Genomic DNA, 27371 nt, shown 5'->3' with positions numbered 1-27371 from the left:
ACAGTGTAATGTTTTCATTGGCAAGGGTCTAAACCCAGTTCTCCTGTTTATGAGGAGTTATCTTCATTTGTTGTGTGAAGGAAGACGTTATGAGATGTTGCCAAGCCAATAGACGGCGCCGCTGATATGTGTATCTGAGTGTGATACTATATGGTACGAGTGAGCCAAGTTCGGCATTACTTACTATGCACTGAATGGAGATGTATGCATGCTAAACAGTGAGGGTAATCAACATTACCTCGCTCTTGTATAGAATATTTTTGAACCTCACTTTCTCACCTGTGTTCATAAAGGGCCTGATTGGGATGTCTTACGCACTTCTCGGTAGTTTGTATTGAGACTTACCTTATGAAGGCACATAACAGGCTTTGCAGGCGTGGTTCCATTTTGCATGATGAATAAATGGAATTCAACTGCTGAAAACCCTCCCACTTGGTGGCCAACAGATTTTCTCGTGGAGTTTTCATTCAGTAGAGATTTCAGTACATTTATTTTAAACCATCCCTTTAAATACGGTGTACCTTTTAATTTGGATTTTGTCAATACACACAACATTTTTGGGGGGAGAATGGGTTCAGAAAATAGGGATCAATGAAAGAATGCCATCTATGCATATTCGTCTCCGTAGACACTCTGGTTTTGTAGATTATTTAGGGACATTTTAGGGTCAGGATAGTATGTATGATTCATGAAATAAAACTGGTTTTGAGATCATTTACGCAATAAACATATTGATGAATAAAAAATACAGTGGTTTGATTCATCCTGAAAGTTATCATATAATATTGGAAGGTGGATAAAACATGTAAATAGGGGTTGAACAATAGTCCTATAAATCTACCATAATTCCCACCAATCATGGAACTGTATGGCAACCTGCCAGCCGTTGTGAGCCGTTAGCCAGGTGCCAGGTTTAACCTGCTATGTGGTGGTCTGAGTTCCATAATGATTCAAAATGGGCTACATATCCTAAATTACTACACAACGTTAGCCTAATATAATCCACTAATGCTAGTGACCCTCAGGAACGACAAGGACATGACCGAGGAAAGAAAGGTTAAAGGAATGATGCTAAATGTAAGGTACAAATTGAAGACCTCTCCATCCCGGTTGACAACTCCAGTGTCGCCCTCCCAGAGTGCAAAGCACCTTGGCGTGACCCTGGACAACACTGTGTCATTCTCTGTAAAACATCAAAGCAGTGACTCGCTACTGCAGGTTCGTGCTCTACATCATCCGTAGAGTACAACCCCACCTCACACAGGAAGCGGCGCAGGTCCTAATCCAGGCACCTGTCATCTCCCATCTGCACTACTGCAACTCACAGTTGGCTGGGCTCCAGGCTTGTGCCATCAAACCCCTGGGTTTTCAACTTTCTCAAGTTCTCTCATGTCCCCCTGCTCCTCCGCACACTCCACTGGCTAAATTAAAAGGGCCATTTACATTCCATGTCCAATTCCTGGTTGGTCATAATGGCCAGTCAAGCTTAGATCACAGATCAAGACTAAGGGCTCAATTCAATCCGTATTGCGAAAGATACACATTGAAATTTAAAGGCAATGTTCCTGCATTCAAAAGACTGCATTCACTATAAACGCTGCATATGTCGGCTCAAACAAAAATTACCTTTACATTTGAATGCAGACCTTCCGTGATACTTCTGCAATATGGATTGAATCCAGGCCTTAATTGGGACCTGATACATGGTTTTGTCTGTCCGAAAGGTGCGGGAATCACCATTCAACTGGAGAACCAACAAAATCCAGCCTCTCAGCTGTGGTTGTAATTCTCTCTGGTGCTTGGCATCGCGTTGGGACCTTCCAGTTCGATGACCTGCTCCTTGGTGTCATTACAGTCTCTGCCTCTTGCGGAGCTCCAGGATCTGGGGTATGTGGGCTCCAAGACGGGGGACCCCTTGGTGCCTCTTGACCCCAGCGGGGCTGCCCACGTCGAACTGCGCTCCTCGGAAGAGCTGGGCCTGACGTTGACACAGCCCCAAGCGGCTCAGCAGAATCAGGACGTCCCCGTGGAAGGCTCGTGTCAGGATACCGTACAGGAAGGGGTTGGCACATGAGTTCAACGGGTAAAATAGCACCAGCAGCACCTGGAAGAGATGGAGAGATAAAAAGATGAGTCAATAAATGAGGATGATGATGAGCAGATTTATTAAGTTGATGATGAAGATGAGGATGAATGATGAGATGATGATGATGATAATGAGAGAATGGATAGATGATGATGATGGATGACGTTGATCAGAGGATGATGGTAAAGAGAGAATGGATGATGATGAGAGGATGGATGGATGATGATGAGAGGATGGATGATGATGATGATAGGATGAATAAATGGATAAAAAGAGGAGTGATGTGGAGGACCTTGGAGTCGGTGACGGTGATGAGTGGGTGGTGCAGCACAGCAGACAGGCCGTAGAAGGAGATAGGTGCCAGACACAGGAAATTGGTGAAGATAAGCACGGACATGCGTTTGGCCATGCTGGCGTCCCCTCGGCTCGACGGGTGCTGTGGGTTGTGCACCATGCAGTAGATGTGTACGTAGCACACGCTCACCAACACGAATGCGAGCACGTTCAGCATTAGCAGGGTGACCACGTAGACCATGGCCGCGGTTGAGTCTGTGTCCATGGGCAAGCAGATGCTAACCCTCTGGTAGCTGCTAACGCCAGCTAGCGGTAGCACGGCTAACACCAGGCAGAGCAGCCATCCGGCTAGCATTAGCACAACTATGTGGCGTAGTCGCACTTTTCTCTCGGGCCTCATGGCGAAGGTGATGGCGTGCCAGCGCTGGAGAGTAATGGCGGTCAGCGTGTAGACCGACAGCTCACTGGCGAACACTGTGAGCACCCCAGCCAGTTGGCATCCGGCACCAGTCTGCCAGTCAATGGCGTAGTGGTGGTACTGGGAGCGCGTGTAGAGGTCCACAGACGCGATGAGCAAGAGGTACACACCCATGAAGAGATCTGCCATGGCCAGGTTGCACAGGAGGAAGCGGGTGATGGTCAGTTTGTAGTGGCTGGTTAGCAGGATGAACAGGAACAAGAGGTTAGCCAGAACGGCTAGCAAGCTAACCAGCCAAACAGACACCCGCAGGAAGCCCAGGCTCATCACGTCCTCACAGGGGTTGAAGGCATCGGGCAGAGGGGTGCAGGGGACCCCCTGGTCCTCCCTGTCGTCATCGCACAGGGTATAGTCAAAGCCTTCGTCTGGGCCCTCCGTAGGGAACACTATGTAGAAGCACTCACCGGAGGGGGGACAGCTGTAGTTATCGTAGTAGTACTGGTAGTCGTAGGGGCTGCTGCTGGTGGAGAGGTTGCTGCTGGTGGGATGAAGGTGTTGGGGGACTCGGGGGAGGGGCTGCTTCTGGTGGGATGATGGTGCTGGGGGTCTCGGGGGGAGAGGTTGCTTCTGGTGGGATGATGGTGCTGGGGGTCTCGGGGGGAGAGGTTGCTTCTGGTGGGATGATGGTGCTGGGGGTCTCGGGGGGAAGGGTTACTGCTGGTGGGATGAGGGTGCTTGGGGTGCTGCCCCTCGTAGGCCTCAGAGGGGGTTCCAGAGGGCCTAGTTGATTGTTGTCGTCTTGTAGAGCTGGTCAGGTTGCAAATGACAGACTCCACGTGTCTAGAAGATTAAATATCTACATGAGCATGGTCCAATACAATGAGGGAAATAAGTATAGAATCGTTTCACCTCAAAAAGCACAGGAAGGAAGTTTCCGACACCCATCATCTCAGATTGTTCTGAAATTGTTTCTGTGGTTAGAAACAGATAACATTAACATTCCTGAAACCTTATTTTGTTGAAAGATTATTTGAAGTCGGAGAAATTAAGCGTACTCAATATGGTAGCCAACATCGGATTTGGACCAAACCTTTTCTTAACAATGGTTAACGGACAAAAGCCACCCATGGACCCCCCAAAGCCCACACTAAGCCCACCCCAACGGCCGGTATACAGTATCAGTTCTCTGTTTGACAAGTACTATGAAGCTGCGGCTTGGAGTATTGGTAATTCATACTATGCAATGTTTTATTTCTTCCTGTTCAGAAAAATGTGCCATCGAAGATCCCTGCATTTCTCCCCCATACAGTGTGAAACTACCGGGTTTTGTCCACTAGATGCCACTGCTCTTGCTTTTACTACCACACTCTTTCATCCATTTCTGTGTTCTCTTGTGTTTATTAAATGGGATCACACATTTTTTTACAACTATGGGAAGAAAACCAATGTGTTTTGCTCATGATGAAGACAAACTTTGTGCTCATTCTCAGAAGTGGTGCCGCCATGAAAGCAACTCAGTTTGTACATCTCTTAGCAACCAAAAGCTTTAACACAACTCCTCTTGATTAGTCCAACAATGACAGCTCTCTGAGAGGGCTTTTCCTATGGTGCAATTATCACATGAGGACTTTTGCTACAAGCCCAAAAATGTGATGGCTAGTAACTAAAATGTTGTGAGAACCCTACTAAATTAATACAATTACACAGCAGTCTCTAAATGTTGTTTGATTAGTGACATTTAACCTTAAACCCAACCCGATACCATTATCAGCAGCAACACACTATACAGCATTTGGGGCTTTAACCATTGAAGACCCTCAGAGACCATAAGATTTGTGGTGGAAAATTACAAAACTACATAAAGAATTGTCTCTTGTTAAACAGTACCAGTCAAAAGTTTGGACACACCTACTCATTCAAGAGTTTCTTAAATTTGTACTATTTTCTACATTATATAATTATAGTGAAGACATCAACACTATTAAATAAGGCATATGGAATCATGTAGTAACCAAAAAAGTGTTAAACAAATCAAAATATATTTTAGATTCTTCAAGGTAGCCACCCTTTGCCTTGATGACAGCTTTGCACACTTTTGGCATTCTCTCAACACGAGAGCCACCAAATCTGTCAGGAAATGAGCTGGCAACCAAAGGGATGCTTGTATCAAATCCTAGCTGTCATTGCTTACTGTTGTTCCCTTGAGCAAGGCACTTAACCCCCCACAACAAAGCTGCCTGAGTGCCCAGTGGGGCAGCTCCCTGCACCTCTCCAAAAACCAGTGTACATTTGATGTTGGAAGTTTACATACACTTAGGTTGGAGTCAGTAAAACTCATTTTTCAACCACTCCACAAATTTCTTGTTAACAAACCAGTTTTAGCAAATTGGATAGGACATCTAATTTGTGCATGACACATTCAATTTTTCCAACAATTGTTTACAGACAGATTTTATCACTTATAATTCACTGTATCACAATTCCAGTGCGTCAGAAGTTTACATACACTAAGTTGACTGTGCCTTTAAACAGTTTGGAAAAATCAAGAAAATGAAATCATGGCTTTAGAAGCTTCTGATAGGCTAATAGGCTAATTGACATAAATTGAGTCAATTGGAGGTGTACCTGCGGACGTATTACCTTCAAACTCAGTGCCTCTTCGCTTGACATCATGGGAAAATCAAAAGAAATCAGCCAAGACCTCAGAAAGTCAATTTCCAACACCTGAAGGTACCACGTTCATCTATACAAACTATAGTATGAACGTATAAACACCATGGGACCACACAGCCATCATACCGCTCAGGAAGGAGACGCGTTCTGTCTCTGAGAGATGAACGTACTTTGGTGCAAAAAGTGCTAATCAATCCCAGAACAACAGCAAAGGACCTTATGAAGATGCTGGAGGAAACAGGTACAAAAGTATCTATATCCACAGTAAAATGAGTCCTATATCGACATAACCTGAACGGCCGCTCAGCAAGGAAGTAGCCACTGCTCCAAAACCGCAACAAAGAAGCCAGACTACGGTTTGAAACTGCACATGGGGACAAAGATCGTCCTTATTGCAGAAATGTCCTCTGGTCTGATGAAACAGAAATAGAACTCTTTGGCCATAAAGATCATCGTTATGTTTGGAGGAAAAAGGGAGAGTCTTGCAAGCCGAAGAACACCATCCCAACCGTGAAGCCCAGGGGTGGCAGCATCATGTTGTGGGGATGCTTTGCTGCAGGAGGGACTGATGCACTTCACAAAATAGATGTCTTCATGAGGACAGAAAATTACGTGGATATATTGAAGCAACATCTCAAGACATCAGTCAGGAAGTTAACGCTTGGTCGCAAATGGGTCTTCCAAATGGACAATGACCCCAAGCATACTTCCAAAGTTGTGGCAAAATGGCTTAAGGGCAACAATGTCAAGGTATTGGAGTGACCATCACAAAGCCCTAACCTCAATCCTATTGAAGATTTGTGGGCAGAACTGAAAAAGTGTGTGCGAGCAAGGAGGCCTAAAAACCTGCCTCAGTTACACCAGCTCTGTCAGGAGGAATGGGCCAAAATTCACCCAACTTATTGTGGGAAGCTTGTGGAAGGCTACCCCAAACGTTTGAACCAAGTTAAACAATTTTAAGGCAATGCTACCAAATACTAATTGAGTGTATGTAAACTGCTGACCCATTGGGAATGTGATGAAAGAAATAAAAGCTGAAATAAATCATTCCCTCTACTATTATTCTGACAGGTCACATTCTTTAAAAAAAAAGTGGTGATCCTAACTGACCTAAGACAGGGAATTTTTACGAGGACTAAATGTCAGGAATTGTGAAAACTGATTTTAAATGTATCTGGCTAAAGGGTATGTAAACCTCTTGACTTCAACTGTATAATCGATTACTAGAGATTTGATGAAGTAAGGATGGATCTAAATGATTAATAATGTACTAACTTGCGCCCCCAGACAGAGAAATACACATTTTCTGAGTTGGTCCCCTTTATGGATCATTTGATAAGAGATAAGGTTAACGTGTGTTGCGAATCCCTTTTGCCCCGACAGTCTAGAGGGGGATGGTAAAGAGACTCGTAACATAACTCATGCAAATTATAATAGTGAACAAGTAAGAGTGAGAACAAAATAACCACAGACAACTAAATTACCGTCAAACAAATACCAAAACCAATACTCACAGGTGGGGACAAAGTGACATGTAGTAGTGAAAACCAAACAAGAGATCTACAGACAGATGGCATTGACAGAGAGATCTACAGACAGATGGCATTGACAGAGAGATCTACAGACAGATGGCATTGACAAGAGATCTACAGACAGATGGCATTGACAGAGAGATCTACAGACAGATGGCATTGACAAGAGATCTACAGACAGATGGCATTGACAGAGAGATCTACAGACAGATGGCATTGACAGAGAGATATACAGACAGATGGCATTGACAGAGAGATCAACAGACAGATGGCATTGACAGAGAAATTGAGCTCTAGAGCAAACAACAGACAGGTTTTTTTTAAACCAAGGGTAATGGAAACAGGGGGAGGTGTGTCTTCTGATTAGCGACTGATTTACAACTGATTGGGGAATGATGATTGCCACCTGTGAGGAGGGGATAATGAGAGAAAAGAAATACACACACACACACACAGGATACACACATAGAATACCTGTATCCGTAACAACGCGTTGTATGACTGTCTAAATGCTTATGCGATTATTTTCCGTCCAGGTATTACATTTAGAGAAAACTGCCCTTAAATTCGAAAGAAAATATTATCTGCTTTTATTACAAGGCGCCAGATCTGGATTTGAGTCAATGGATGTTGATTTAATTTGTTTGACTGCCAATCTTTTCCTTTTGCGCATGTGAGAATCTCTGCAGATAAACGCTTGGACCTTTAATTCATTAAAACATCTTGAAACTAGGGGGCAGTATTTCTATTTTTGGATGAAAAACGTACCCAAAATGAAACTTCCTATTTCTCAGGCCCAAAATCTAGAACATGCATATAATTGTCAGATTAGGATAGAAAACACTCTCAAGTTTCCAAAACTGTAAAAATATTGTCTGTGAGCATAACAGAACTGATATTGCAGGTGAAAACCTGAGGAAAATCCAACCAGGAAGTGGCTTCTATTTTGAAAGCTCCAGGGATATCAACCAGATTCCTTTTCCCATGGCTTCCTCAAGCTGTGAACAGTCTTTAGACATAGTTTCAGGCTTATATTTTAAAAAATGAGCGAGAAAGAACCCATCCCGTCAGTGGATGGCTGGGTGCCAGCAGATTTTTTCATGCTCAACAGACATTTTCTCTCTCTCGCCTATGGAAGAAGTTACATTCCGGTTGACATATTATCGATGATGTATTGTAAAAACAACCTGAGGATTGATTATAAAAAACATTTGACATCTTTCTACGCACTTTACAGTTACTATTTGGAATTTTCGTCTGCGATGTCGTGATGGCTTGTTACAGGAATTATATTCCTCTATGTTTTAATACCCAATTCAAATTAAACACTCTGTCAATTCATAAGAATTTGTAAGACATAACGCGCCAAACAAATGGAGGTGTTTTGGATATAAAAATAATCTTTATGGAACAAAATGAATATTTATTGTGTAACTGGGAGTCTTGTGAGTGCAAACATCGGAAGATCATCAATGGTAAGCAATTGAATTTATTGTTTTTCTGACTTTCGTGACCAATCTACTTGGCTGCTAGCTATTTGTAATATTTTGTCTACTGAGAAAGATGTTCTTACATAAACGCTTGTTATGCTTTCACCGAAAAGCTTTATTGAAATCTGACATGCCAGGTGGATTAACAACAAACTAAGCTGTGTTTTGCTATATTGCACTTGTGATTTCATGAAGATTAAATATTTTTTGTAATTTAATTTGAATTTGGCGCTCTGCAATTTCAGCGGAAGTTGATGACAATTATCCCGCTAAAGGGATAGGTGCACCAAGAGGTTTTAAGGCAATTTTTCTGGGAATTGTGTCGTTACAATGTGCCTGACGTTACGACTACAGACAATTGTAAAAGGGGTTATTTGCGGGATTACTTCATCATTTCAATAGCATTGGGTCTATGGTACTACAATCTGGGTTAAAGATTGTAGTTCAACTATTGTTGTGTTTTGCTTGGACAGATGCGGCCGCCAGTGTTTGATTAAGATATAAACTGAACGTTTTAACATCTTGCTTAGTTCAAATTGAAAGATTAATTTATTCAACATAAATAGCGAGGCGATTTCGATGTAATACATTGTCTGTTTCCTAAATGGTCTGCTGGAATAACATATTGAGAATGGATTCGTATTTACATAACTGAACCAAAAAAGAGACAGTTAACTAAATCTAATGAATTCTAATAATAGCAGAGAGGTATTTGCGATTGAGCTGTGCCCGCCGAAATGTTTTTATCTTTATTTTGATGGATTGACTGATGGATTGACTGATGGATTTAATATTTTACAGATTTGGCGCATTACATGTTATTTTTAAAGTCTTGGACATTTCATAAGTGTGAATTAGTGGTTAGTGATACAAATATAGTCATATTGATAAGGAGGATTGATGTAAACTTAACGAGTGTTGACAGTATGTGAATGGTGATATGTTATTAGTGTTTTTTTTTATATATCGCTCTAATGATGCGATATTTTAGTCATTTGAAAAGCTGAGGTTTCAATACAAGGTTAAATGATGAGTAGAGGGATTGAGCCTTGAGATTGTAAAAATGATTAGCTGTGGTTGACAGCGAGCAGGCAGTTTGCTGACTATTGATGCTTGGTTTTATAGCTTAGGGAACACCAGTGATTTTAAACAGGAAGTTAATGTAATCTAGCATTATAATCTATTTCCATTACGTGAAACAATATTCTGTCATTAGGTTGGATTAACTTTGAGTTTATTTGTATTTTTACAGGGACAGTGCACATTAATCCCAGTTGTGTGAGTCTGATGGCAGGGTATTCCAGACATGGGAACTTCTCACAGAGAAAGCATATTGACCAAAGGTGCTTTTACAGTCACCTCTCATGGCAGACCTTGTGGACCTGCTCCCCATAGGTTTGGGCTTTCTGTTTAGCATAACTACTGAGTGGAGGGGGAGCCAGGCCATTTAGGATCTTGAATACAAGATATTCGTCAGTGTACTTTCCAACTCAAGACTTCATGCTTTCTGAGAATCTAACAGTGATGATGGCTACTGGGCTTCCTATCAAGCACTTTGAGAGCCTGTTAGCAGACAGACTGAATGGGTGTTAATGTTGTACCACAAGCTTGGACCCAACTCGTCAAGCAGTATGTTAAGTGAGGGAGTATCATAGATTTGAAGTACAGTTTTACTACCTCTGTAGTATTAGAAATTATTAGAAACATTTTTCACCTGCTTTTTAAAACAGGGGTTGGAATCAAGTATGATGCCATGGCACTTAAAATCGGATAATACCTGGAGCTTCTCCCCTGACAAATAGACATCTGGTATCAGTTGTCCTCTTTGTGAGGAACATGCAAACTGTTTTTTTTACATTGAGATGCTAACATGAGTCCCTGAGAGCCACTTTGGAACCTGGACCATTACAGTAGTGAGTTATTGTGCAGCTTGTTGTTTGCTCTTTGCATGCACATATATCACTGTATCATCTGCATACATTTGAACTTCAGACCCAGTACAGACAGAAGGCAGATCATTAATGTACAGGCTGAACAGTTCATTTTGAAGGGTCTAGATTTGTTAAACAACAGGTTTATATTTTTACTAAATTAATGAAGCAGATTAAATTGATTAGATTATTGGAAAGGGGTTACGGGTGTGTTTAATGTTTATTTTAGGTGCCGATTTCACTTAATGAAACAGTAGTTTCTGATGTGTTTTGAGTAGGATACTTCCTTCAGGGACTGATGGAAGTCCCCTACACTATGTATGTTAAGGAAGACGTAGGCGAGCACGTCTCAAACTACTTTTTATTAAATGCCAGGGATCAAATATCACTGATTCCTTACACTGAGAAATTTACTATATTTGCGACAGAAAAAAAAGTATTACATTTAGTAATGTTGCCAGGATAAATGGTTATGGAAAAGAGAGACCAGTCATATGATATGGGAGTGAATTGTTAGACTCGGTGGAGAGACGTGTCTAAGGATAGCATATGCTAAATTAGGGGCACATAAACATTGAGTTAGATTAAAACAAACGATTAATGATTTGAGGGAATACAGTGGATTTATCATTATTGTCAGGTTTTGTTTGTTGTTGAATCTTTTGGGTTGCTGAATCAGTGTAGCATAGTGAATGCTAACGAAATGTTTAGTGGGTTTTTTCACGGGAAAATGGGAGTTTCATTGTCTCTCTTTGAAATGTTTCCCGGGGCTATGGTCTTAGAGAGGGCAGTAAGTGAGACTGAGGCCGTAAACTACCAAATGAAATAAGGCCTGGCCATTTTTGTGTGTTTTTACCTTAAGGTTTGCAAATACCCACACACAACACACTTGTTATGACTATTTGTTGGTGTTTTTTAAAATACTATGTTTTATTTACTGTGTGTTCTATTTCCCTTGGGCTTAATGAGTTTCCATTAGTCTTAGTTCCAAGGTATCTTAAGGGGCACACTTGTGGAATTTTCTGAAGTTTTTATTTTCTGAGTTTTAATTTATTCTTTTCATAAAGAAATGTACTGGAAACCTGGGATACGAGATGTATGAAATGTTTTTCTTTATGTCTAAATTATAAGAAACACTTCCTTGAAGGGTTTGTATGACCTCTGACCTCTGTCCTGACTTTCCAGTGTGGTTTGATCACCCTAATTGGAAAGCCATTTGGATAATGAGTTTATGGTCATTTGTAATACTGATTTGAAGGTCATTTGTAATATTAATAATTATGATGAAGTTTATAGTTCTTAGCCATATTTGTGATTTGGACCAATGTGAAGAAGGAGAGGACGTTGCCTTTGACTAAGAGTAGGCTGCCTTAAGTCTATTTTCCTATGACCGTATTGGTACAATTATTTTTCTTTATGGAGTTCATAAGAGTAGTGATTTTTGGTTTTGTTATTTTAAATGATGTTGTTTTATTTACTGACCAGTAGTAGTGTTTTTTTTATTTTAATTTTTTACAAATTACTCACATGGGGAGTCATGTGTCAAAATGGGGAGGAAACTGTCCTCTGAGGTTTTGGATTGACGTTTACATGCCATGAGTGATATTTTGGAGTGTATTGAGTGATATGTGAAGAAGTGTACTTTTGAGTTGTTTGTTCTGTTCTGATACAAATCTCACCAGATTAGGTTTGTTGGGATTTCTCCCATGGGTTACAGGTCTAACATCCTGATCCTGTGGCTCTGCAATGTAGTTGACAGAGTGATGGGGAGTATAAACCAATTTCAAAAAAGAAATTTCAATAGAATGTGTTGTTATTCTCTTTGACACATGTTTAGACATTGGTATTAATAATAATTGGTAAATGTAATAATTGATCATATAGTTAATGCTTGTCTGGATTTCCTGAATCAAAATGTAACTGAACTGAACAGTTGTTCTGATCTGTCCTCTCGGGGTTATCATGAGCGGCGACATCAGTCGGTGTGTTAATACATGGAAGAGATAATTGGACCGAAGAGTGTGTGTGCCTCAAAAGAAAACTCTAAGTGGCTGAAGAAAAGCATCAAAGGCGTTCAATACGACCCTGTCCACACCACTTCTACCAAGACACCTGAGTCCTGAACCAGCAACCAGTGTCAAGCATCCGATCAGAGCTATCAACTGCTATTCTCTCATGTCTTTTCTCAGGAGTGTGACAGAAATCCACATGGAGTGAGCATGGGGAGAAATCTGTTCCAAACGTCTCTTAAGTTGCTGGTATACTGGTTGACAAATGGACAAGACATAATGGGTGGTGGCGGCCCAGGTGAGACATTGAAATTGGGACATTATCATGGCCATCCACTTTGAACATTAAAGCTGTCAGAAGAAGGCAATGAAGACGCCAGAAGATTGAGTACCTGAAGGGGAGATAGGTTGATTGTAGAGGTCTACACACTACATACAATTATAGTCATTTAGATCAAGAATGCGTTAAGATACTGATCTGTATTATAATCGTGATAAGAAATGTAATAGTAGAATTATAGGATAATTATACTGGATGTTAATATAAATGTACATTCTGCCAATGTTGATGTGTGTTAATTTGAGGGGTTTTGACTTTGAATGATAGGACCAATTTGAATCACTGAGCAATGTCATTCTACATTTTGGTTGAATAATTAATTGGGTTTTGATTATGATTTGGAAACTGAAGGATTGATTTGAGTTTAGTATCTTAATAACTATATGAGTGAAGCAATTCATGTATTATGATTTGATTGTTTGGATTGTTGTTATGAATGAAATATGGTGACACTATTCTCAGCATTCCCTGGTGAATGGAGAGGGTGAACTCTGATCCGGAGAGTGAAACTGATCCTAATATATAGGCATTGCCATATAAATAGTGGAATCATGATGCTTATCTTGGGTCATGTTCATTAGGCACCAACGGAATACATTTTACTTAAACCAGGAGGCACAACCTGGACATGTCCAACAAGATATGCTAATCTTAGTTTCTGGGATGGAAATAGTTATTTCCACCATGCTGATCCATTGGAGTGTGATAGATAACTAAGGCTTATTTTATTCAACTCCATTGTTGCATGCACTGCATTATGCATTAAATATGTGCTTTTCACTGTCTATGAAGATATAGCTTTGAATCTCATAAACTGTATGCATCTTTAGTTTTTCTTCGTAGGTTCGTGCAAGTGACTGTGTATCATAACCTCCCCAGACAAATTGGTACAGTGCTTAGAATAAGTGTTGGAGGATGAAATGGGAGTCAGTGCTAAGTTTCTTGGGAGGAAGCTGAGCCAGTGATACAGCAGCCGGTCATGTGCAGGAACCCATGAGTTATTGCTTTTATGCTTCTTGGTTTATGTATGTATATGTATATACTGTACTCGATATCATCTACTGTATCTTGCCTATGCTGCTCTGTACCATCACTCATTCATATATCCTTATGTACATATTCTTTATCCCCTTACACTGTGTATAAGACAGTAGTTTTGGAATTGTTAGTTAGATTACTTGTTGGTTATTACTGCATTGTCGGAACTAGAAGCACAAGCATTTCGCTACACTCGCATTAACATCTGCTAACCATGTGTATGTGACAAATACAATTTGATTTGATTTGATTTGATTTATGTAGAATGTATGCATTTGTGAATGAATGTTCTTTTGTGAATGAATGTTCTCAAATCTTGAAATGTTCTTTTAAGTTGAGAGGACTCTCAAAACGGGGGAATGAGAGCAAAATTGCAAGATTATGTTACAATACTTTTATTGCATCAAATGGTTGTTTTATTGCAACAGATTAAAGGGTTGTTAGAAAGCTCATCGGTGTGTGTTCTACTGAGGATGGGCCTCTGGGAGATCTACCACGTCTTTGAGGATACCGCATTCCGGTGCATGAGTTTGTTGTTCTATACGGTAATCAGGGAGAGATGGCTCCCGTATGGAGGGTGATTACCGACCAGCTGGTTGAGTTCTCAGTGATCACCTCCAGGGGTGATTACCGACCAGCTCCATTACTGCACTAATTAAATAATACAGTTGAATTGTTTTGAAGAAATGTTAAAAGTCTATCTTTCTTGATTACAATAATTCCACCACAAATGACTCCTCATTCTTAATGTATAGGAAAAGAGGAGAGATATATGGATATGGAGAGGCTGGCTCTATAATAGTCAATTAGCCTAGGAACAGTGGGTTAACTGCCTGTTCAGGGGCAGAATGACAGATTTGTACCTTGTCAGCTCGGGGGCTTGAACTTGCAACCTAAACTGAATCAGGTTAGTTGTTACTGACGCTGGATTGAAAATCTACATGAGTGCAGCTCAGCAGGAAATAGGGCAATCCTGAATTAAAGCAACTAACGAAATGTGATATCCACACATCCACTGATTTCAAAGGTCAAATAATATGTTTGACAAAAATATAAAAGAGGACTTTTATACACTTTTTTCACACATGCTCCCATGTGTGTTTTACTAAAAACGTGTTTTGTAACGTTGTTTAAACCAACACTTGACAGCATCTGCAGATCGTAGTGTGTGAAGAGTTATTTTGTTCTCCCTATTCTGAGTACCCAATGCAGCATCCCCCCCAACAGACAGACACACAGACACAGACACAGACAGACACAGACACAGACACAGACAGACACAGACAGACAGACACAGACAGACAGACACAGACAGACAGACACAGACAGACACACACACACACACACACACGTGCACACACACGTGTACACACACAGACACATGCACACACACGTGTACACACACAGACACATGCACACACACACGTGTACACACAGACACATGCACACACACGTGTACACACACAGACACATGCACACACACGTGTACACACACACACACACACACAGACACATGCACACACACGTGTACACACACACACACACACACAGGTGTACACACACAGACACATGCACACACACGTGTACACACACACACACACACACAGACACATGCACACACACGTGTACACACACAGACACATGCACACACACGTGTACACACACACACACACACAGACACATGCACACACACGTGTACACACACAGACACATGCACACACACGTGTACACACATCGGTGAAAGAAGCGTGAAACAGGAGCGTGGGAAACCGGTCTGTTGTATACACGTTTTTTTTATTTCTTACCCTCTCCTCCTCTTCACTTTGCTCAGTCCACAGCAGTGACTGGGGTAGGTGAGCTCAGCACTCTGCAGATGCTGGAAGGCCCTCAGGGGGGGTAGTTTCTTGAGGGCCCAAGTGTTTTTAGCTTTCAGTTTCTGAACAGCCTCCAGACCCATTGTGGGTAAGGAGTTCACTCTTGTTTCGGAAACGTCTCTGGGGGGGACAGAAGAGGGGAGCGGAATTCACTTTCTATTCTCAGCTCACAACAAAACCCCAAAACAATGATGTGTTTTAGTTGTTTCCAGTTTGAATGTGAAATCTCCTGTGTTTTCCTGGACTTCATTTTATTTTATTGTTGTACATTTTACCCCTTTTTGTTCCCCAATAGCATGACATCCAATTGGTAGTTACAGTCTTGTCCCATCACCGCAACTCCCATACGGACTTGGGAGAGACGAAGGTCGAGAGCCTTGCATCCTCTGAAACATGACCCTGACAAGCCGCACTGCTTCTTGACACACTGCTGGCTTAACCCGGAAGCCAGCCGCACCAATTTGTTAGGAAGAAACACCGTACAACTGGCAACCGAAGTCAGCGTGCATGCGCCCGGCTACCAAAAGGAGTCGCTAGAGCACAATGGGACAAGAACATCCCAGGCGGTCAAACCCTCCCCTAACCGAGACGAAGCTGGGCCCGAATGTGTGACGCCTCATGGGTCTCCCTGTCGTGGCCGCCTGCAACACAGCCCTGGATTAAACCCGGATCTGTGTTGATAAGTGTGGCGATGCAGTGCCATAGACTGGGAGGCCCCTTGGGAGGCCACTTCCTGCACTTTTGAATGGAAAACTTTTCAGACAAAGTTGAATAAAAAGGCTCCTGAAAGGGATTAGGGGACTTTGGCACAGTTGCATGGCTTGATGTCTTTCCAACATCTTTCTGAATTCTTAAAACCTCTATGGGATCAGTGTTCCCCCTGCGGGACGGTTGAGCTAACGTAGGCAAATGTGATTAGCATGAGGTTGTAAGTAGCAAAACAAATTCCCAGGACATAGACATATCTGATATTGGCAGAAAGCATATATTCAATTTACAGTAGCTGTTACAATGAAAGAACACCATGCTATTGCTTGAAGAGAGTGCACAATTATGAACTTGAAAATGTATTAATAAACCAATTAGGCATATTTGGGCAGTCTTGATACAACATTTTGAACAGATATACAATGGTTCATTGGATCAGTCTAAAACTTTGCACATACACTGCTGCCATCTAGTGGTCAAAATAGAAATTGCGCCTGGGCTGGAATAATACATTATTGCATTTCTCTTGCATTTCAAGGATGATGGTACCAGATCTAATATATATATATATATATATATATATATATATATATAATATATCTGTTATATATCTCCTACATTAATTTAACATTTCCACAAACTTCAAAGTGTTTCCTTTCAAATGGTATCAAGAATATGCATATTCTTGCTTCAGGCCATTTTAGGCAAATTTTTTATTTTTATTGTCGGATCCTTAAGAGGTCAAGAGTAAAAGCCTTTCACTCACAGAAGAGTTGGCCCGCTGATCACGCCAGAAAATGTCCTCTCGTCCAACCGCACCAGATCCACATTCCTATAGAGGTAACTATAAATAGAAAAGGTGGACAGAATGAGAAAGAGAGAAGAGTGTAGAATGGAAGAAAGGGTTATTAATGTAACGGAGAGAAGAACAGCTTCTGCTAAGCTAATACTGCTAAGCTAATACTGCTAGGTTAGTACACTGATGCCGGCTTCACAAAGACAGTGAGAGGAAGGTTGAGTAAACAGATGGGTGACACTTTACTTAAAGCCTGCAGTTAAAATAATTTATAACCCCTGCCATGATAATGCTTTATAACCCCTGCAGTTATAATGCTTTATAACCCCTGCCATTATAATGCTTTATAAACCCTGCCATCGTAATGCTTTATAACCCCTGCCATGATAAGGCTTTATAACCCCTGTCATTATATTGCTTTATAACACCTGCCTTTGCATCAATAGTTTTATTTCTGCCAGTAAGAGTTTCGATCCGTAAAATACTCAGGCAAATAGTCTAAAGAGACCTCCAGATAGTCTTGTTTACAGACTCCCCCCTTCCACAAATCACATTGTCACTACTCACCTCTTCACCATGCTAGCTGATGTGTGCTGAGCGTTCTGACACAATAATAGTTGCCATGCATCACCCAGGTGGGGGCCACACATTGGTGGTGGATGAGGTGAGATTCCCCGTTACTATTTAAAGCACAGTTGGTTGAAAGGCGCTATTTACATCCATTAGTATTACTACTGTTACTACATACACTTCCTCCAGTTTAGTTCCATTGAAGGCGTAGGGTTGGATGTCCGTCAGACCGTTGCTGTTCAGCATCCTGCCAAACAACACAGCAGCTAATGGGGATCCATAATAAATACAAATACAGGTGTTCACTAGAGTTACAGCATTGTCTTTCATCTTCCTAGTTTCTTCTGTTACATACACAGCCATCTGGCCAGAGAGATAAACTGTAGCTAGGTTGCACTGACTTGTTAAACCCTGACATGATGTAATAGTAATTCTCTGAGAGAACATTTATGATACCACCTACTAGGACAGAGCTGTTGAGTTAGTATGTTAACGACCAGAGGAAATGGATCAGGCCAAGCTCCAATCATACACATAGTATGTACAGCAGAACTAGATGAAACAATCCACTTACAGGGTGATTTCATTCTCTGAGATCCCATTGAATGAGTTGGCAGGAATTTCTCTGATGAAGAGGTTATCCACAATTTCCCTGAGAGAGAGAGAGAGAGAGAGAGAGAGAGAGAGAGAGAGAGAGAGAGAGAGAGAGAGAGAGAGAGAGAGAGAGAGCCATCACCTACAGAGAGATGAACCTGGAGAAGAGTCCCCTAAGCAAGCTGGTCCTGGGGCTCTGTTCACAAACACAAACACACACCACAGAGCCCCAGGACAGCAGCACAATTAGACCCAACCAAATCATGAGAAAACAAAAAGATAACTACTTAACACATTGGAAAGAATTTTTAAAAAAACAGAGCAAACTAGAATGCTATTTGGCCCTACACAGAGAGTACACAGCGGCAGAATACCTGACCACTGTGACTGACCCAAAATTAAGGAAAGCCTTGACTATGTACAGACTCAGTGAGCATAGCCTTGCTATTGAGAAAGGCCGCCGTAGGCAGACATGGCTCTCAAGAGAAGACAGGCTATGTGCTCACTGCCCACAAAATGAGGTGGAAACTGAGCTGCACTTCCTAACCTCCTGCCCTACTGGGTGAAATTCCACAGTGTGCCATCACAGCAGCAAGATTTGTGACCTGTTGCCACGAGAAAAGGGCAACCAGTGAAGAACAAACACCATTGTAAATACAACCCATATTTATGCTTATTTATTTTATCTTGTGTCCTTTAGCCATTTGTACATTGTTAGAACACTGTATATATATATAATATGACATTTGTAATGTCTTTACTGTTTTGAAACTTCTGTATGTGTAATGTTTACTGTTAATTTTTGTTGTTTTTCACTTTATATATTCACTTTGTATGTTGTCTACCTCACTTGCTTTGGCAATGTTAACACATGTTTCCCATGCCAATAAAGCCCTTGAATTGAATTGAATTGAAGAGAGAGAGAGAGAGAGAGAGAGAGAGAGAGAGAGAGAGAGAGAGAGAGAGAGAGAGAGAGAGAGAGAGAGAGAGAGAGAGAGAGAGAGAGAGAGAGAGAGAGAGAGAGAGAGAGAGAGAGAGAGAGAGAGAGAGAGAGAGAGAGAGAGAGAGAGAGAGAGAGAGAGAGAGAGAGAATCAATGTATGTTGGTGAATGTCTGTTCTGATTATTAGGAGGATAGAGCTTTGAATTAGAATAGTCGAATGGTCATCAACCTTCTCATGACGGGACTATGTGGCAGCAGGTAGCCTAGCTGCTAAGAGCATTGGGCCAGTAAATGACAGGTCGTTGTCTCAAATCCCCAAGCCGATTAGATAAAAAATCTCTCATGTAAGTCACTCTGGATAGGAACATCTGCTAAATGACTAAATTCTAAATAAATGTCAGTCATTTTGGTCAACCATGGTTTTTTTCAAATGCACTCTGTTTTTGTGGGGGCCACAGCGTCTCCTGACCCCTCCTGTCTCAGTCTCCAGTATTTATGCTGCAGTAGTTTATGTGTCAGGGGGCTAGGGTCAGTTTGTTATATCTGGAGTACTTCTCCTGTCCTATTCGGTGTCCTGTGTGAATCTAAGTGTGCGTTCTCTAATTCTCTCCTTCTCTCTTTCTTTCTCTCTCTCGGAGGACCTGAGCCCTAGGACCATGCCCCAGGACTACCTGACATGATGACTCCTTGCTGTCCCCAGTCCACCTGGCCGTGCTGCTACTCCAGTTTCAACTGTTCTGCCTTATTATTATTCGAACATGCTGGTCATTTATGAACATTTGAACATCTTGGCCATGTTCTGTTATAATCTCCACCCGGCACAGCCAGAAGAGGACTGGCCACCCCACATAGCCTGGTTCCTCTCTAGGTTTCTTCCTAGGTTTTGGCCTTTCTAGGGAGTTTTTCCTAGCCACCATGCTTCTACACCTGCATTGCTTGCTGTTTGGGGTTTTAGGCTGGGTTTCTGTACAGCACTTTGAGATATCAGCTGATGTACGAAGGGCTATATAAATACATTTGATTTGTTTGTTAGTTAGCTTGCCAAACAGTTTTAGGATCATAACATTTTGCATGTGGGAAAAGAGTAGGCTACCTTCGCTTCAATTAGCTCAATGTGTATGTTCTTATACAGATTTTTAATAAAACCTTTATAAACTATATTTATATTATATGACAGTATTAAGTTGGAAATAATTATATTATACAATTTCTGATACATCACTTTTATTGTCCTGCATAGTAAAATCAGGATTATGCCTCTACTGCCAATCATTCCAACTTGACCGGTTTGGGATTTCTCCCTTACCAATATGAGGGTTTATGACATAGCCCCTCTAGTAATTTAATAGGATCTCTATGAGATAGAGATACTCCTGCGTCTCTGCACCACGGCCTTTATTTTTACAGTACCTGTCTACAATTGGCTTAAGTGGCTGGAGTAGCAAGACATCAAGACATCGGGACTAGAGGTTGACACAAAGGGAGTAAAAATAGAATTCCTGTCCCGTCTTGTCAAAAAGAAACCAAGACTGTTCTCAGAGCAGATCTGGTTGTAGCTAGATACATTAAGGTGAAGTGGCATCCTAGACAGTTCTGCTATTTTAGCTAAAATTAACCATAACCCTTTTCTTATCCTTAACCTAATGATCCTAACCTGCTGTGTATGCTCATCAAAACCAGCAGACCTGCCCTGACAGCATTGTGAGTAACCATAGCAACTGCTCTGTTTGGCTGCAGTTCAGTTCTCACCAGACATTAGCCTGCCCTGCACACACAGCTAATAGCAACTACATGACAAGATTTTGGCAATGAAGGCAGCCCTCTTCTACTTACTCAGAGTCAGATGAACTCATGATATGGCCTTGTGCAATTGTCTCCGAGTGTTTTTTGAAGGAACAATTAGGCTTGACCGGAAGCGTTGTTGGTACTTGGAAGAGCTAGCTACGCCGCTTCAGGGCGCTTGTCCCGCTCTCCGGTTGGTATTTAATTAAACCGCTACCGCGTACTCATTCCTTCATGCCAAAGAGAAACTCTAATACATTTAGTTAAAACATGACTCTTTCTCTTAAATTGCTTTAATGTTGGTGATTGGTCCTTGGCTGCAACAAGACGCTGCAACATTCACTGACGTAAATTAGTGACTGGCTATAAATTGAGTGAAGAGCGAGGGTGGGGGGAATTTACAATATATATATATATATATATATTTGTATTAAGCCCACTATATTAGGCCTACACAGTTAATTTGTTTCATGAAATGATCCACACTCCCCATACAGTATTTCTACACCCCCCATACAGTATTTCTACACTCCCCCTCCAATAAAGTATTTATACCGCCCCATACAGTATTTATACACCCCCATACAGTATTTATACCCCCCCATACAGTATTTATACACCCCCATACAGTATTTCTACATCCTCCATACAGTATTTCTACACCCCCATACAGTATTTCTACACTCCCCCCCATACAGTATTTCTACATCACCCCCCATACAGTAGTTCTACACCCCCATACAGTATTTATACACCCCCATACAGTATTTCTACACTCCCCCCCCATACAGTATTTCTACACTCCCCCCCATACAGTATTTCTACACCCCCATACAGTAGTTCTACACCCCCATACAGTATTTATACACCCCCATACAGTATTTCTACACCCCCAATACAGTATTTCTACATCCCCCCACATACAGTATTTCTACACCCCCATACAGTATTTCTACATCACCCCCCATACAGTATTTCTACAACCCCATACAGTATTTCTACATCCCCATACAGTATTTCTACAACCCCATACAGTATTTCTACACCCCCATACAGTAGTTCTACACCCTCACAGTATTTCTACACCCCCCATACAGTATTTCTACATCCCAATACAGTAGTTCTACACCCCCATACAGTAGTTCTACACCCCCATACAGTATTTATACACCCCTATACAGTATTTCTACACCCCCCATACAGTAGTTCTACACCCCATACAGTAGTTCTACACCCCCATACAGTATTTCTACATCACCCCCCATACAGTATTTCTACATCCCCATACAGTATTTCTACATCCCCCCCCATACAGTATTTCTACACCCCCCCATTCAGTATTTCTACACCCCCATACAGTATTTCTACACCCCCATACAGTATTTCTACACCCCCATACAGTATTTCTACACTCCCCATCATACAGTAATTCTACACCCCCATACAGTAATTCTACACCCCCATACAGTATTTCTACATCCCCATACAGTATTTCTACATCCCCCCATACAGTATTTCTACACCCCCCCATTCAGTATTTCTACACCCCCATACAGTATTTCTACACCCCCATACAGTATTTCTACACCCCCATACAGTATTTCTACACCCCCATACAGTATTTCTACACTCCCCATCATACAGTAATTCTACACCCCCATACAGTAATTCTACACCCCCATACAGTATTTCTACACCCCCATACAGTATTTCTACACCCCCATACAGTATTTCTACACTCCCCCCATACAGTATTTCTACACCCCCATACAGTATTTCTACACTCCCATACAGTATTTAAACACTTATCTCCCTCACTAGCTTTAAGCACCAACTGTCAGAGCAGCTCACAGATTACTGCACCTGTACATAGCCCACCTATAATTTAGCCCAAACAACTACCTCTTTCCCAACTGTATTTAATTTTAATTTATTTATTTATTTTGCTCCTTTGCACCCCATTATTTTTTATTTCTACTTTGCACAATCTTCCATTGCAAAACTACCATTCCAGTATTTTACTTGCTATATTGTATTTACTTTGCCATCATGGCCTTTTTTGCCTTTACCTCCCTTCTCACCTCATTTGCTCACATTGTATATAGACTTGTTTATACTGCATTATTGACTGTATGTTTGTTTTTACTCCATGTGTAACTCTGTGTCGTTTTATCTGTCGAACTGCTTTGCTTTATCTTGGCCAGGTCGCAATTGTAAATGAGAACTTGTTCTCAACTTGCCTACCTGGTTAAATAAAGGTAAAAAATAAATTTCTACACCCCCATACAGTATTTCTACACCCCCCAATACAGTATTTCTACATCACCCCCCATACAGTAGTTATACACCCCCATACAGTATTTCTACACCCCCATACAGTATTTCTACACCCCCATACAGTATTTCTACATCCCCCCATACAGTATTTCTACACCCCCATACAGTATTTCTACACTCCCCATCATACAGTAATTCTACACCCCCATACAGTAGTTCTACACCCCCATACAGTATTTCTACACCCCCATACAGTATTTCTACACCCCCAATACAGTATTTCTACATCCCCCCACATACAGTATTTCTACATCACCCCCCATACAGTATTTCTACATCACCCCCCATACAGTATTTCTACAACCCCATACAGTATTTCTACAACCCCATACAGTATTTCTACATCCCCATACAGTAGTTCTACACCCCCATACAGTAGTTCTACACCCCCCATACAGTATTTCTACATCACCCCATACAGTATTTCTACACCCCATACAGTATTTCTACACCCCCATACAGTATTTCTACACCCCCATACAGTATTTCTACACCCCCATACAGTATTTCTACACCCCCATACGTATTTCTACATCCCCATACAGTATTTCTACAACCCCATACAGTATTTCTACATCCCCCATACAGTATTTCTACACCCCCATACAGTATTTCTACACTCCCCCCCATACAGTATTTCTACACCCCATACAGTAGTTCTACACCCCCATACAGTATTTCTACATCACCCCCCATACATTATTTCTACATCACCCCCCATACAGTATTTCTACATCCCCCCATACAGTATTTCTACACCCCGATACAGTATTTCTACACCCCCATACAGTATTTCTACAACCCCATACAGTATTTCTACACCCCCATACAGTATTTCTACACCCCCATACAGTATTTCTACACCCCCCAATACAGTATTTCTACATCCCCCATACAGTATTTCTACAACCCCATACAGTATTTCTACACCCCCATACAGTATTTCTACACCCCCCATACAGTATTTCTACATCCCCCCCAATACAGTATTTCTACACCCCCATACAGTAGTTCTACACCCCCCATACAGTATTTCTACATCACCCCCCATACAGTATTTCTACACCCCCATACAGTATTTCTACACCCCCATACAGTATTTCTACACCCCCATACAGTATTTCTACACCCCCATACGTATTTCTACATCCCCATACAGTATTTCTACAACCCCATACAGTATTTCTACATCCCCCATACAGTATTTCTACACCCCCATACAGTATTTCTACACTCCCCCCCATACAGTATTTCTACACCCCATACAGTAGTTCTACACCCCCATACAGTATTTCTACATCACCCCCCATACATTATTTCTACATCACCCCCCATACAGTATTTCTACATCCCCCCATACAGTATTTCTACACCCCGATACAGTATTTCTACACCCCCATACAGTATTTCTACAACCCCATACAGTATTTCTACACCCCCATACAGTATTTCTACACCCCCATACAGTATTTCTACACCCCCCAATACAGTATTTCTACATCCCCCATACAGTATTTCTACAACCCCATACAGTATTTCTACACCCCCATACAGTATTTCTACACCCCCCATACAGTATTTCTACATCCCCCCCAATACAGTATTTCTACATCCCCCATACAGTATTTCTACACCCCCAATACAGTATTTCTACATCCCCCCATACAGTATTTCTACACCCCCCCATACAGTATTTCTACACCCCCCAATACAGTATTTCTACATCCCCCCATACAGTATTTATACCCCCCTATACAGTATTTATACCCCCCATACAGTATTTCTACATCCCCCATACAGTATTTCTACACCCCATACAGTATTTCTACCCCCCATACAGTATTTCTACATCCCCCCATACAGTATTTCTACACCCCCCATACAGTATTTCTACACCCCCATACAGTATTTCTACACCCCCCATACAGTATTTCTACACCCCCATACAGTATTTCTACACCCCCATACAGTATTTCTACACCCCCATACAGTATTTCTACACCCACATACAGTATTTCTACATCCCCATACAGTATTTCTACACCCCCCAATACAGTATTTCTACATCCCCCCCATACAGTATTTATACACCCCCATACAGTATTTCGACCCCCCCATACAGTATTTCTACATCCCCCCATACAGTATTTCTACACCCCCATACAGTATTTCTACCCCCCCATACAGTATTTCTACATCCCCCATACAGTATTTCTACACCCCGATACAGTATTTCTACACCCCCATACAGTATTTCTACAACCCCATACAGTATTTCTACACCCCCATACAGTATTTCTACACCCCCATACAGTATTTCTACACCCCCCAATACAGTATTTCTACATCCCCCATACAGTATTTCTACAACCCCATACAGTATTTCTACACCCCCATACAGTATTTCTACACCCCCCATACAGTATTTCTACATCCCCCCCAATACAGTATTTCTACATCCCCCATACAGTATTTCTACACCCCCAATACAGTATTTCTACATCCCCCCATACAGTATTTCTACACCCCCCCATACAGTATTTCTACACCCCCCAATACAGTATTTCTACATCCCCCCATACAGTATTTATACCCCCCTATACAGTATTTATACCCCCCATACAGTATTTCTACATCCCCCATACAGTATTTCTACACCCCATACAGTATTTCTACCCCCCATACAGTATTTCTACATCCCCCCATACAGTATTTCTACACCCCCCATACAGTATTTCTACACCCCCATACAGTATTTCTACACCCCCCATACAGTATTTCTACACCCCCATACAGTATTTCTACACCCCCATACAGTATTTCTACACCCCCATACAGTATTTCTACACCCACATACAGTATTTCTACATCCCCATACAGTATTTCTACACCCCCCAATACAGTATTTCTACATCCCCCCCATACAGTATTTATACACCCCCATACAGTATTTCGACCCCCCCATACAGTATTTCTACATCCCCCCATACAGTATTTCTACACCCCCATACAGTATTTCTACCCCCCCATACAGTATTTCTACATCCCCCATACAGTATTTCTACACCCCCATACAGTATTTCTACACCCCCCATACAGTATTTCTACACCCCCCCCCCTCCTCAGTTAAAAACTATTCCTGTACTGCAGATTACTGTGGACTGTTGATCCTGCCATCTCCTGTCCCGATCTTGAATCTAAAAACTTCACACGGATGGGGACTATACCGTTAGGTGATGGGGACTGTACTGTTAGGTGATGGGGACTGTACTGTTAGGTGATGGGGACCGTACTGTTAGGTGATGGGGACCGTACTGTTAGGTGATGGGGACCGTACTGTTAGGTGATGGGGACCATACTGTTAGGTGATGGGGACCATACTGTTAGGTGATGGGGACCATACTGTTAGGTGATGGGGACCATACTGTTAGGTGATGAGGACCATACTGTTAGGTGATGGGGACCATACTGTTAGGTGATGGGGACCATACTGTTAGGTGATGGGGACCATACTGTTAGGTGATGGGGACCATACTGTTAGGTGATGAGGACTATACTTTAATAACAAGATCATACCTTTTTATTCACAATTAATTTCCTATAAATAACCCTTTCATCTGATCCCCATCATTTGTCTCATCGCAGCACTCTTCCTATTTCTGTCTGTATGCAGTTCACACACGCACACACACACACACACACACACACACACTAAGGGAAAAAATAGGGGCACAAAGGCTGGGCAATTAGATGTCCATTATGGGTAATTTTTCTCAATGGAGAAGATTGTCTTGATATTTTTATCTTTCATGTCTTATGTTATCAAGGGCAGAACATTTGAAACATGGTGGTGGTGGTGATGGTAGTTGTGATGGTGGTGATGGCGTTGATGGTGGTGGTGATGGTGATGATGGTGGTGGTGGTCCTGTCTCAGCCTCCAGTATTTATGCTGCAGTA

The 27371-nt window shown here is 41.7% G+C and overlaps 1 protein-coding gene across 1 annotated transcript in view; it reads right to left on the bottom strand.

Moving 5' to 3' along the window:
- Window positions 1–574: 574 nt before the first annotated feature.
- Window positions 575–27371, bottom strand: part of LOC109884174 (thyrotropin receptor-like) — a 38314-nt gene continuing 11517 nt past the window's right edge. The window contains exons 6-12 of the mRNA XM_031787766.1: window positions 18334–18411; window positions 17938–18006; window positions 17160–17237; window positions 15617–15805; window positions 3557–3638; window positions 2379–3467; window positions 575–2104 (exon numbers count right to left, since the gene is read on the bottom strand). Coding sequence (XP_031643626.1) covers window positions 1850–2104; window positions 2379–3467; window positions 3557–3638; window positions 15617–15805; window positions 17160–17237; window positions 17938–18006; window positions 18334–18411 — 1840 coding nt within the window. The 3' untranslated portion in view covers window positions 575–1849. The remainder of the gene's footprint in view (window positions 2105–2378; window positions 3468–3556; window positions 3639–15616; window positions 15806–17159; window positions 17238–17937; window positions 18007–18333; window positions 18412–27371) is intronic.

The sequence above is a fragment of the Oncorhynchus kisutch genome, linkage group LG14 (genome assembly GCF_002021735.2).
Source record: "Oncorhynchus kisutch isolate 150728-3 linkage group LG14, Okis_V2, whole genome shotgun sequence".
NCBI classification, from domain to species: Eukaryota; Metazoa; Chordata; class Actinopteri; order Salmoniformes; family Salmonidae; genus Oncorhynchus; species Oncorhynchus kisutch.
This window is presented reverse-complemented; position numbering and strand designations above follow the sequence as displayed.